This window comes from Lissotriton vulgaris, chromosome 4_1 (genome assembly GCF_964263255.1).
Source record: "Lissotriton vulgaris chromosome 4_1, aLisVul1.2, whole genome shotgun sequence".
In the NCBI taxonomy this organism is placed as follows: domain Eukaryota; kingdom Metazoa; phylum Chordata; class Amphibia; order Caudata; family Salamandridae; genus Lissotriton; species Lissotriton vulgaris.
The window spans coordinates 2,049,388,870-2,049,402,260 of NC_141691.1; the positions used below are offsets into that span (position 1 = coordinate 2,049,388,870).

Here is a 13,391-nt window from a genome sequence, read left to right on the forward strand (position 1 = left end):
TCAGACTCTTGGGTCACGGGACAGAGGGTGTTGCAGATTTTGCGGGTGTTTGGTGAAACAACGGGGCTACACTCCAAGCCGACGCTCTTTCCTATATGCGGTGATCAGGGATGTCAAGATTGGGCCTCACAGCTGGTCATTGCAGACGAATGGTTTAAATAACTAGGTGTCCATATCACCAGATTCCCCACTGTGGCGTGGTCGCTTAACATCGCCCCTCTGCTCCTGGTGGTCCAGGAGGAGACAATGGTATGGTCCCATCTTCCACTGTCCATATACGGCAGGTCCGCAATATTTAAAATTGTGTCCTTGCTGTACAGATTGCAGAACTACCCATATCCTATCCCACCATCATCATTTCGCGAAATAAATGCACTCCTGAATAGATTCCTTTGGGGCAGTCGGACGGTTCGGGTGGCTCTTGCTACCTGTGTCCAATCCACCTACTGTGGCGGCATTGCGGCGGCGGACGTGCGGTCGTACTATTGGGCATCCCAGCTACTGGTCATCAGTGATTGGCGGTATAACACACAAAATGATCCAGCCTACGCCGTGGAACGACTCTTCCTGGAGAAATATCCACTGCTGGATCTCCTGTACATGCAACTCCACTCTGGAGGTCCTTCCCCCCGGCCTGTCGCACAGTAATTCAGATATGGAGATGTGTCTCTCGGTCCATGGGTTGGTGGGGTGTGCTAACGGGCGAGACTCCCCTCTGGCGGGGCACATTCCTTCGACCGGTTTCTTCCTTGCCCGGATTCCGTAGATGAGATACTATAGGGATCTCGAAGCTGGGTGATGTGATGCGTGGACCAACATTTAAATCCTTTCAAAGGCTGCAGGAGGAGTTCAACCTACACAAGTCCCAATTCCATAAATATCTTCAGCTCCGCCAGGGTCTGTCTCCCCTGAATAAAAACCTTATGACACTACCAGAATTTCACCCACTGGAGGGTAGACCACAGATGGGGGATCTGGGAGGACATAAAATCCGCCAACTTTACCAAACCCTGACCACACATTCCAAGACAATCATGTTAGTTCAAATGTTTTACTGATCCTCAGGTGCTACCCTAGCCAGCAGCTTATGTATCTATAACCTGTAATCCCCATTGGGTGTAAAAATCTTAATAAAATTTGTTGTCAAAAAAAGTTTGAATGTTGAACTTCAGTGAAGATTTTTGCAATTATGCATTTGAATAGAAGTGTTGCGTTGTCCCCATTTTTGCAATTCTACTTTTAATTAGGTGTTGCGGTGTCCCCACACAATTGTGGGAATATCATACGTTTATGACTTCAGGTAGAATTCTCACGATGCAGACCTAGGATTACAAGTAAGTAACATCTCCCGAACACTCACTTTTCATAATTTATGTACTAAAGTTCATCATTCTGAAAGAGACTCGGAAGTCTATCCTTGTTGAGAAATAGCAAAGTTAGCTACTCTACAGATCCTAATATACCTCCTTCAAATAATAGCCAACAATGCTTTTGCTCTGATTGTCAAAGCCCAAAAGGATACTAAGAATAACAATGGACAAAGTGAATTGAAGCCACAATACTGTTAAGAGTTCATATACAGCAGTCCTGGAATACTTCAAGCAGAAGGGCTGTTTTACCTGCTCAGAAAAATTAAAATTTGATTGACTCTGAATTTTGGGACTTTCTCATAAGTGGCACGAAAAGACGCACTTAACCATTCATGATGCTTTTTGATCTGAAAGTGCATGTAATTCCTAGATAATTCTATTTGTTGAGTCTGATGGCAAGTAGCTGATTTAATGGGTCTTGGAATTGTGTACTTCTGTGGGGGCTTTGATGCATTTGCTTATGGATATTTGTATTTCTTTAGAACTTCCTCTACAAGTGCATAGGAACCGTCCTAAGGATTAGTTCCAACAAAGACCTGGTAAGCAGGCAGCTGGTGGAACTGCTGGCAACAGCTAGATACCAGGAAGAAGCTGAAAGAGAGGTGAGTTATCATTCTGCCTTCCCTAGTATGTAGAATTAATCAAGCATGCAGTTGCTAACTTGCAAAACCACACTTCAGTCATGCTACAGATGCAACATAGTATAAAGATATGTTGTGACTGCTTGCAGGCAGATTGTCAGAATCGTGATATTGGAAGGAAGGTGGGGAATAGGAGCAGAGATAGTATGGTTTGAACCAAGATGGCAGAATGCATAGACTTGGAATAATGCTGGGGGTGTGGTTTGCTGCAGCACAATGACGGATGCACAATAGACGGGTTTTCTTCCTGGCCCACGTAATCCAGTATAATTTGGAGGTTAAGACCACTGATCTTCCACCAATCCAGGGTCCTATGCATGTTCCCGAGCTTGCTGTGTGCTCACAGACTTGGAGTGAGGCTCATACCACAGTGTGCCTCTCTCTACCATTAGTTGAGGGCTACCCAAGAGGCCCTCCATTAGGCAGGTGGCGCACATGGCAGACCACTTCAACCTTAAGGCCTTGACCCTGTGCTGCCCACCTACTCCGGAGGACTCCGCAAGCCGGGGTAGCACCCTCCAGTGATCGGTAGTACTGCTCGATGCCTCCCCTTGGCATGGTTCTGTAGGAGCTCACTGCCTGCCAAGGGAGAGCCCCCTATGTGAGTGACTATGTGTTGGGCCATTCGGGCTGTCCTGTGTTGGGACCACCCTGGATTTGAGGTGGGTAGGGTCTGTTCTGAAGGGCAGAGTGGAGGATGCGGAACGTCGATCCTGACCAAATATTTGTATCATTGGCTTGACAGAGGGGAGGATCTCACTAGCTTAATTGAAGCTTGGCTTTCCACTCACGTGGTTCCTGCCAGCCTCTATTCTTTCTTTATGGTGGAGCGGGCCCATCAGGTTCATACTCATTGCCCTCTACTAGGGGCTCCCTCTAGGTTTGTGATAGCTAAAATATTAAGCATCCATGACAAAGGCACATTATTGAGGGCATGCGAGCCAGGTGCCCTTTGAAGGGACGTGTAGTATGATAATTGCAGAGTACACACTTGCAGTTCAACACCGCCGTACTTCATTCCTTGGAGTCCAGTGCAAACTTGGAGACCCCTCTGCTCTTCCCAGCTAAACTAAAAATCATGGCAATATAGCACTTCTACTTTTTGACTGTGCCAGAAGATGCATGAGATTAGGTGAAGCAACAAGTAACAGCCCCCAATGAAGGCTTTCCACAATGGCTTTTGGGCTCTCATTAGTCCACTCCAAGATGTAGAGGAACTTTTTTTTTTTTTGCAGAGTTGTATATAGCGCGAACTTGACCGGAATTGGGTATCGGAGCGCTTTACATGGCAGAAATTAAGCTACATGAGGACACACATTCATTTTTGTTAGACCCGGGGAGATTAAGTGATTTGCCCAGAAATGTTGAATGTACCCAACAACATTCCACTGATACCATTATTTCTAGATTTAAACATTTAACATACTGACCACCATGTAATGTTGAGACCTTTATTACTATGGGTTAGATTATGGACAACCCCCGAATTGATTGATTATAAAAATGGTCTGAAAGAAGTATTGGACCTAGATAGTGGTAGTAAAATCTTTTGGTTCAAGCACGTAAGTGCTTGGTTAACCAAACTAGGATTAACCAATTTTTGGAGTGAGCCGGAGTCCCTAAGTACGGCTTCTAAGAAAATAGTTAAATTGTCTTTTTGGTCTTATGTGAGTCACGAATCTGCGTACACAAGAGCGCATGGCCCTTTAACCGAAAAATTCCTAATGGTTAAAAATATGGCCCATTTCGAATCATTTCTCGATGAGATGCAGCCACCATTGGCCAAAACACTGTACTTAAAATATAGATACGGAACTCTGAGAACCAAGGCCACTGAGAAAAGCTGGGGGAAGACAAACAGTGATTACTGCACTCTATGTACAAATGACTCAAGGGAGGTCATACTACATAAATTGTTCTTTTGTCCTAGTTATGGTAATGCAAGGAAAAAATGGATAGTGCCACTGTGTCATAACATTGGTGCTCTCTCCCATAAGGAAGCTGGTAGAATCCTAAATACGGACACTAGCCAAGTAATTGTGTTCGGAATCAGTAAATTTGTTTTGGCTGTAAACTTTATTAGATTAAAAATGTTTCTTCCTCTTTAAATTGTATACCCTATGGATTTGCTTAACCACGAATCATGAATTGTGTTTTTTTCTTTTACGTGTTAAATTATTTTTTTTTGCCTTGGCTGTTATAAATTCCATTTAATGATTTTTTAAATCTGTATAATGTATTTTTGCTTTTTATACATATTTATTCAAATTTCTGTGATAATCCCAATCACAATAGTGTGTCCTAATATGATGAAATGTAGTAACGATTATTGATTTCTTGGCACTGTATACAGTACTTTTTATTGTATCTCTTTTATGTTGCTAATGCAACGAAATAAAGATTGAATTGAATTGATTTGCCAGAATCACAGAATGTTTTAGCTTCATTACTGAGACTTGAACCCAGTTCCCCAGGTCCGAGGTCGAGCGCTCTAGCCGTTAGGCCAACTCCTCTCCCCTCTCATTGCTGTCCATTGCTTCTCAGTTGTGCTCTGCTTCCGATGACTCGTACTTCTCCAGCTATGACTGTAACTCCAACATCTCCCTGCTAAATGCCATTTCATGAGTCTCTCCCTCTGTCGCAGTCAAACAGCAGATGACATCATCTGATCTCACTTCTCTGTCAGCGCAACCTCGCATGTTACCCATATTATCTCACTTCACTACCCATGCTGCTATGTGGAACATTTCCCCTTCATAAATTAATGCTGTGTTACTGCTGAGCAAGGGGGTGGGCTGGGCTGAGTGATTGCCAGAATTTGTGCCTCTCAGGCTTGACTGTTGCACGGCTTGTTCCTGTGGTCTATATATCATCTTGCCTGCGAAAGGTTTGGATCACCACAGTCAAACATGAGATGTCTCAATTGGGCAGGCTCTGTCAGGCTACTGTACCACACTTTAGGGTCTCCACCAAAGCTTTCCCCTTTCAGGCCCTAGAAATCCCCATAGAAATGACAGTTAAATGTAGCTGCTAGTTTGTTATTTGGGCAGGCAGATGTTACTTTGCGGGCCTGGCGTGGGGAGTTTGGTATTGCACATAGACAAGCCTGGCCATTATTAGGTTGTGGACATGCTAGTGGATCACCAGAGGGCTAACCTTAGGGAAATGATTTCCTCCATCCCCTGCCTCTATGCTTCTGCATGGCCAACCCTGCATGTTCCCTGTTAATCATACTATGGCTATGTTTAATTTGCTGTTGTGAAATGTGCATAGCATGATTGCATCTAAGAAGTTATGACAGTTATGCCTCCCTTAAAGATAGGGTTACCCATGTTGCCTTTCTGCAGGAGATCCACTTGGCAGAGGCGAGGAGCCCAAGTTCCAGAAGCGTTGGAGGTGCCAGTATCTGAAAGAAACAGGTTAGTGTTAGATTCCTAACCTTAGAATATCCCAAGTCGCCAGACTGGATCCGGAAATTTTTTGTCAGCAGTACCCTTGCGCGTCGGTAGATGTAGTCTACGGCTCTGCGTCCGTCGGCTGCGTCGTGATCGACGGGATGACATCGTTGGAGTACTTAGACGCCGCCCTCGCGCGCTGACGTAGTTCTTCTTTTTTCTGCACCAGCAAGCGCACATCCGGGAAGAGCAGTACTCTAGATATTTTTTTTTTTTTTTTTTTTTTTTGAAAACCTTTATTGTGCACCAAGTCAGAACAAATACGGGCCTACAACCTTCCGGCCGGCCACGAAAACATCTGCGCAGCAATGCAACTTTACGGCGACACAGTAACATCATTCGTTATAGGCAAGCATTCAGGGAGTCACACTGTAGTTATCACATTACCATGTCTCAGGATCGGTGAAGGTTAATTTTAAGGTTTTCATCGCGACAATTTGAATCAGGTCGTACTATTCCGCACTGATACCAACAAGAAGAGAAAACTAGGGCCATGCAGGTGGGAATGAACAGCAAACAGTCGATTCGAGCAGCGCTACTCGTAACATGTAAGTCCCAGCCAGAGGACGGTCACAAAGCTTGCACACCCCGAAGGAGGACGCTACCTACCCAACCAACACCGCGCCACCACCCATCCCCCAGTCTGCCTAACACGGGCCTAGAAAGAAACAATAGAAATGAACAAAAGGCACCATAGAAAATAACACCAACTAAAACATACCCCCCCACCCTACACACATGCAGAGGCTACGGCCTGCCCCCCCCCCTAGCAGAGTGTTTGTCTCCCCAAAAAACCCGAAATGCAGTAAGAGAAGAGAAAATAAGAAGAAGAAAGAAAAAGGAAAGGAAGGGAAAAGGAGACACAAAGCACATAAGCCCCGGGAGGAAGAGAAGAGTACACTACCCAACTACTCCCAGGAAAGGGAAGGGGAAAAGGGGAAAAAGCGGGGAGGAGCCCACCCAACAACCAAATTCCCGGTCTCCCTCGCCGCCATTACATCCTGCGCCTTGTACAACACAATGTCAGAATCTATAAACGGTGGATCCGAATCAAGAACACCCAGTACCCCCCCCACAGCACAAGTCCTCCCCCCAGCTTAACAGGTGAACATCAGGAGAGTTCGATTGCGACATTTAGCAAACATCAGGATATTATAGAGTACTCAGCCAGTATTGCAAAGTGTGTGCCAGTCCAGGTCTCCGCCAGCCGATCTATCCAAAGCAACAACTCCCATATCATCACCCCTGTCCGGACCGGCAGAAATGTTTCAGGCCTGTCCATTGCAGCGAGACACCTCCAACCGGGACAAAGAAGCAAAATGGCCGCTCACGAAGGAAGAGAACAAAGAAGACGCATCGTGTAGCAGGGTCCCAAGACCAAGAGTAACGTGTCACTGCAGGTTCAGGGAAAAATGCAGCCAAGGTCGCATTCGGCAAGGAAAGTGAGGAACCAAGTTCCGATGGAGATCTCTGAGGCAGAATCACAGCATTCAAGGAGAAGGGCGTCTGCGCTACTGTATCCTTGTCGATGAGCAAGTAAGCCACATTGTAGCCGTGAGGACGCCGCACCACCGTCCCATCGCTCGGCAACATTGTTTCCCTTCCAGGAGAGAGCAGGGGCGGCGGAAGATACTCCAGCCGGGGCTGTCCCGTGGCAGTCATCGCGTCGTCGAGTCTCCGGGCCAGGGCCCGGGCAGTGCTCCGCATCTCCACCCTCAACGCCACTAGGGCAGCCAGGACCTCACCGCGGGTCGGGTCACTCAGTTGCGGACGCCGGCCCCCACTGTCCCGCCGCTCCCCCGGTACTGCCAGTGGCACCGGGGCATGCAGGCGAGCAAGTACACTGGACACAGGGTCAGCCTGTGGCTCAACAGGAAGAACAGGCGCCATGTTCGCCTCGGCTGCAGACAATCCGTGACAAGACGGGGGTGTCCAACGAAGCCAAAGATTCTAGGGTCCCACCACCGGGGGAGCACCGAAAAAGCCGGGGTCAGCACAGGGAGAGGCACTCCACGCTGATCGGGAGAACCGGCCGTCCCCCGCTGGAAGATGCATCAAAATGGAGTCTGTCCGTTACTCGGCAGAGTTGCAGAGAAGATCCAGTCACGGGAGCCTCCAGCTTCGGCACGACATAGGCAGCGCGAGGGGGGATTCTGGCCCAGACAGAAGGGTCCGACCCCGATCGCGCGGACAGCGCTGTATACCCCCGTGATCACCAGCTGCACCCCAGCTCGTCTTGCCGTCCGCGTCCCTCGGCGACCATCGGCAGCCAGCAACACAGGTACCGGGGGAAGCGTTAGAGGGCAGAGTAGACGCCGAATATGTTGCCAAATCCACCGGCAAAGGTGTCGGAAGAACGCCAATCGCTTCAGCACCAGTTTCCCACGGCGTTGAGGCGGCGCAGGACAGGAGAAGTGGGCAGGATTGTCGAAGGAAGCCAGGCGGCTCGCGGAGCCGGGAGCTCAAGCGTCCGTCCCGTCCGCCATCTTGGCTCCTCCCTCTAGATATTTTTTGACGAACTTTTTTGATCTCTTTTGATCACTTTCCGAGTTAATTCCGACTTGCTGTGCCGTTAGGGATGCCTGGACTTAAACCTTGCAACACCTGTCACCGCCTGATGTCGGTGACCGACCCCCACCATCGGTGCCTTTACTGCCATGAGGCCGACCACGATGACAAGTCGTGCCCTGACTGCCGGGCCTTGACCTCGAAGGCTAGATGTAGTCGACTCCGCGCCGCTCGAGGTCTCGGTCGAGGAGGAAGTCGAAGGATCGGTCGCGGAGCAACAGTCATCGCCGCTCGTCCAGCCACCACCACTCGTCGGGCTCCAAGTCCTCCGGTAAGTTGAGGCACTCGAAAAAAAAGTCAGAGGCGCCATCGCTCTTCCGACTCCCCCCGACATGGGGGGGGTTTGGGCGACACCAACCGCGCGGCTCCGCCATAGCCAGCAGGCAACCCGTCCAGCTCCACACCCGCCGGTCCCTCGGCTGCACGCGATGCCGGAGGAGATATGTGACTTCCTCATGGCCATGAGGACTCACTTCCCTCCGTCGGCGCCTGTCGAGGCGCCTTTGGGCCCCGCGGGTCCGACTGGGAGCCCTTGCGGGCCCGTGTCTCCAGGCCTGGATCCGGATCGTCGCCAGTCGACCTCACGACTCCTCTGCTGGCAACGACCCCTAGTGTGTCGCTCCCGGCACAGTCTGTGGACGACACCGGCCACGGTTTCAGCCCCGGTCTGGGTGCGACGCCGATGGGTGACCAATTCACCTACGACCCTGCTCCATCATTTTTGCCTGGTTTCCAGGAGATGGATGACGTGGCAGACTGAGAGGGGTCTGAGGACCCTCTGGCCCAGCAGTGCCAGTTAATCCAGGACTGGGCAGATGAGCTGGGGGAGCCAGTGGTCTAGACACTTATCCTGACACTGGATTCATCTCTCCTCCCTCCGTGGCTTCGGAAGAGTGGGCTACTTATAGCGTGGTGTTGAACAGGGCAGTCAAGAGCTTGGCTCTTGAGCTCCCAGTCGCGGCAGTTAGGACTAGCCTCCTCACTGAGGTGCTCAAACCGCAGGCAAGCTCATCGGAGCCGTAACTGCCGTGTAACGAAGCCCTCACCGAAGTTCTGATGGGACCTGGTCCAAGCCCCCTACAGGCCTCCATGTGGATCGGAACGCGGTCTGACACCAACGCCTGGCTCCGGGGAACCCTTGCTTTCTGTCTGTTCACCCCACCCCCGAGAGCCTGGTGATTCAGGCCTCTATGTCCCATACCATATTCACGACCGCTCCTCTGGATCAGGAATCCAAAAGGCATGATCAGTTTGGTAGGAAACTGTTCTCCTCTCTGAGTTTGGGGCTGCGGTCTGTCAACACCGCCTGCCTTTTGGGCCGTTACACCCACTCTCTGTGGGATACGGTTGCGGAGGTGCTGCCACAGTGTCCAGAGGAGGCACGGACACGGCTCGCCCAATCCCTGGCGGAGGGGCAGGATGCCGCACGGTACTCAATTAGATGTGGCCTTGACACAACAGACTCGCTGGGCAGAGCGATTTCCACAAAGGTGGCGGTTCGTCGTCACGCCTGGTTGTGGTCCGCCAACTTCTCGGGGGATGTCTAGGCCACGCTCATGGACATGCCCTTCGATGGACGTCACCTCTTTGGCGACAAAGTGGATAGTGCACTAGAGCGTTTTAAGGACTCCAGGGCTATGGCCAAGTCCTTGGGCCTAGGCCAGCGCCAGCAAACGTCCGCCTTTTGCCCATTTCATGGCCAAGGAAGGGGTGCCCCCAGTAGTCCAGCCAGCCACAGGCCGCAGAACCAGTCTCAACGTGGTCGAGGACGTGGTTACCACTGTGGCGGTACCGGGGAACAAAAACCGGGTCAGTCTACATCCTGCCCCGCATCTGCCTCTAAGCCTTCCTAGTCTGGCATTTTAGGCCCATTCGACGCCAGTGGGTGGCAAGGTTCGCCATCACCTCCTCCACTGGTGCTCCATCCTGTTGGACAGGTGGGTGCTGCAAATTGTCTGAAGGGGCTACTCCATCCCTTTCGAGGCGACTCCTCCAGCCATACCACTGCAGTACCACCGCATATCGGGGGATCACTTGCAACTTCTGCAGGAGAAAGTTATGGCCCTCTTGGCCAAGGGTGCCATCGAGCGCGTTCCTGGGCCAGAAGTAGGACGTCGTTGTTATACCCACTAATTTCTGGTACCCAAGAAGGGCAAAGGAGGCCTATGCCCTCTCTTGGACCTCCGGAGCGTCAACGGCTTCCTCCGGAAGGAGAACTTCCAAATGCTGTCTTTGGCTCAGGTCCTAGCTGCACTGGACCCTGGAGACTGGATGGTAGCTTTGGACTTGCAGGACGCTTATTTCCACATCCCCGTCCTGCTGGCCCACCGGCTTTACCTGTGGTTCACCGTAGGTCACGAGCACTTTCAGTTTACCGTGCTCCCCATCGGCCTTACCAGCGCCCTTCGCGTGTTCACAAAAGTGATGGCGGTGGTCGCAGTTCATCTGCGAAGATCAGGGGTTTCAGTCTTCCCCTATCTCTACAATTGGTTGTTGAAGGCGGGCTTGCCCCAGACAGTAGTCTCCCGCCACCCGACTACGGCCGTCCTCCTGCACTCGCTGGGGTTCTCCATCAATGTGCCGAAGTCACACCTGTGCACCTCTCAGAAGCTCCTTTTCATCGGAGCGGTTCTGGACTCGCAGTTTCAGGTTTATCCCCCCGAACAGCTGATTCTGATTATTCAGCCTTTATCCCGAGTTTCGGTTGGGTTGACGCTGCGGCTCTTGGGGCTGATGGCCTCCTGCATCCTTCTGGTGCATCACGCAAGGTGGCGGATGCTGGCTCTGCAGTGGGACCTGAAGTTTCAGTGGGCACAGCATCAGGGCAACCTGTCCGACCACGTCCTGATCTCGGAGGGCACTGCGAGTCAGTTGCAGTGGTGGCTCACGAACCGCAATTGGGTCAGCGGCAGATCCCTCTCCCGACCCCAACCGGAGCACGTAGTAGTGACGGATGCGTAGCTCCTGGGATGGGGGGCCAGATGGGAGAGGCGGAGATCAGAGTCCTATGGACTCTGGCGGAGTCTCGGCTCCATATCAACCTTCTGGAGCTACGGGCGACCCGACTTGCACTGAAGGTATTCCTTCCCTCTGTCCGGGGAAGTGTAGTGCAGGTGTTCACAGACAACACCACCGCCATGTGGTACTGCAGCACCAAGGCGGGGTGGGGGTCATGGGCTCTGTCAGGAGGCTCTGCGCCTCTGGACATGGCTGGAACACCAGGGCGTCACCATTCAGAAAGCAACTTAAAACGTGGTTATTTGACAAGTAATTCCCCATCCTTCTTCAAGCGCCTTGAGACCCTCTGGGTATGTAGCGCGCTATATAAATTTATTGACTTGACTTGACTTGGTGGCTCAACACCTGGCAGGTTCCCTGAACGCCAGGGCGCACAAACTCAGCCGCAGGTGCATGATGGATCACGAATGGCATCTGAATTCGGATGTGGCACAAGGTCTCTTTCAGCAGTGGGGAGAGCCTTGGTTAGATCTATTTGCCACCGAAGAGAACACGCAATGTCATCAGTGCTGCGCGTTGGAATTTCCAAGGCGGCACTCGCTCAGCGAAGCTTTTCGTAGCGAGTGGAGCTGCGGTCTGTTGTATGCCTTTCCGCCTATACCACTTCTGCCCAGAGTGCTAAAGAAGATCAGGCGAGACCGGGACCAAGTCATCCTTCTGGCTCCGGATTGAGCACGAAGATACTGGTATCCTAAGCTACTCAGCATGTCAGTCGATCCCCGATTCGTCTGCCTCTTCAGGAAGACCTTCTGTCGCAGCAGCAGGAGAAGGTCCTCCACCTGAACCTGTCCAGTCTCCACCTACATGCGTGGAGATTGAGCGGCAGCAGTTGAGGCTATTTGACTTGCCTCCTGAAGTCTGTGATGTGATTCTGGCAGCCAGGCGTCCCTCCACAAAAACGGTATACGCCTGCAGGTGGAACAAATGTGTGGCATGGTGCACAGCAAAGGCTATGGATCCACTCTCTGCCCCCCTTTCAGAGGTTCTCCTCTTCCTTCATTCTCTTGCCCGGCAGGGCTCTGCTCTGGGCACTATCAAGAGCTACCTCTCGGCCATTTCAGCCTTCTTAAGTCTTCCAGATCAGCCTTTTCTTTTCAAGTCCCCTGTTGTAAATTGATTCTTAAAAGGCATCACACACATGTTTCCTCCTGTTCCCTTTTTGATGCCTCAGTGGGACTTGAATTGTACGTATCTGATGTGCGCTCCCTTTGAGCCACTTGATAACTGTCCACTTCGTCTCCTGACTCTTAAAACTGCATTCCTGGTTGCCATCACCTCTGCCAGGAGAGTGAGTGAGCTCCAGGCTTTATCTTCTAAATCTTCTTTCCTCTCTGTCCATCCGGACAAGGTTGTCTTGAGGTCTCGTCCTTCTTTCCTGCCCAAGGTGGTTACGCCCTTCCATATCAGGCAGTCCATCACCTTGCCCACCTTCTTTTGGCCTCCGCATCCACCGTCTGGACCCAAAACGTGCGCTCTCCTTCTATCTAGACAGCACCCGCCAGTTCCGGATGGACAACCAGCTCTTTGTTGGTTACATGGGCACTAAGAAGGGACGGGCGGTGCACAAGCCGACCATCTCTCGGTGGGTCGTGTTGTGCATCAAGGTCTGTTATTCCTTGGCGAAAAAGGAGCCTCCTGTGTGGCTGCGCGCCCATTCCACTCAGGCCACGGCGGCTACTATTGCCCTGGGTCTGGGAGTCCCCTTGCAGGACATATGTCAGGCAGCTACGTGGGCCGCGCTGCACAAGTTTGCTAAGCACTACTGCCTGGACAGGCAAGTCCGGCGGGATGGCTTTTTCGGCCATTCCGTTCTCCCGGACTTTCTGGTGTGATCTTGTTTCAGACCCACCACCGGTGTTAGTATTGCTGGGGTATCTATTCTAAGGTAAGGAATCTAACACTAACCTGTTTCTTTCAGATGCACAAGTTACTTATCTTCGATAACGATCTATCTGTAAGAAACAGTAGTTAGTGTTGGATTCTTTACCGGTCCACCCATCCTCCCCGTTCTGCGTACCGATATCTAGGGTTAAGAACATCCCTTTCAGGGTCCTAGTTTCATGGCACCAGTGTCTGTTTCTATCATGGCTCTGCGTTCCTGGCGCGGAAAGCTTTGTACAGAACTGACGTCAGCGTGCGAGGGTGGCGTCTAAGTACTCCGACATCCTGATGATCATGACGACGGACGCGGAGCCGCAGACTACGCCTACCGACGCGGAAGGGTACTGCTGACAAATTTTTCGGATCCAGACTGACGCCTGGGGATATTCTAAGGCAGGGGTCTCCAAACCGGTCCTGGAGGGCTGGATCCATGCCAGATTTTTAAAATTACTACATGT

The 13,391-nt window shown here is 51.2% G+C and overlaps 1 protein-coding gene across 2 annotated transcripts in view; it reads left to right on the forward strand.

Moving 5' to 3' along the window:
• MROH1 (maestro heat like repeat family member 1) overlaps positions 1-13,391 on the forward strand; it is a 2,204,128-nt gene that overhangs the window by 1,070,802 nt on the left and 1,119,935 nt on the right. For both annotated transcript variants that reach the window (XM_086966435.1, XM_086966436.1), the window contains exon 20: positions 1,853-1,972. In XM_086966435.1, coding sequence (XP_086822561.1) covers positions 1,853-1,972 — 120 coding nt within the window. The remainder of the gene's footprint in view (positions 1-1,852; positions 1,973-13,391) is intronic.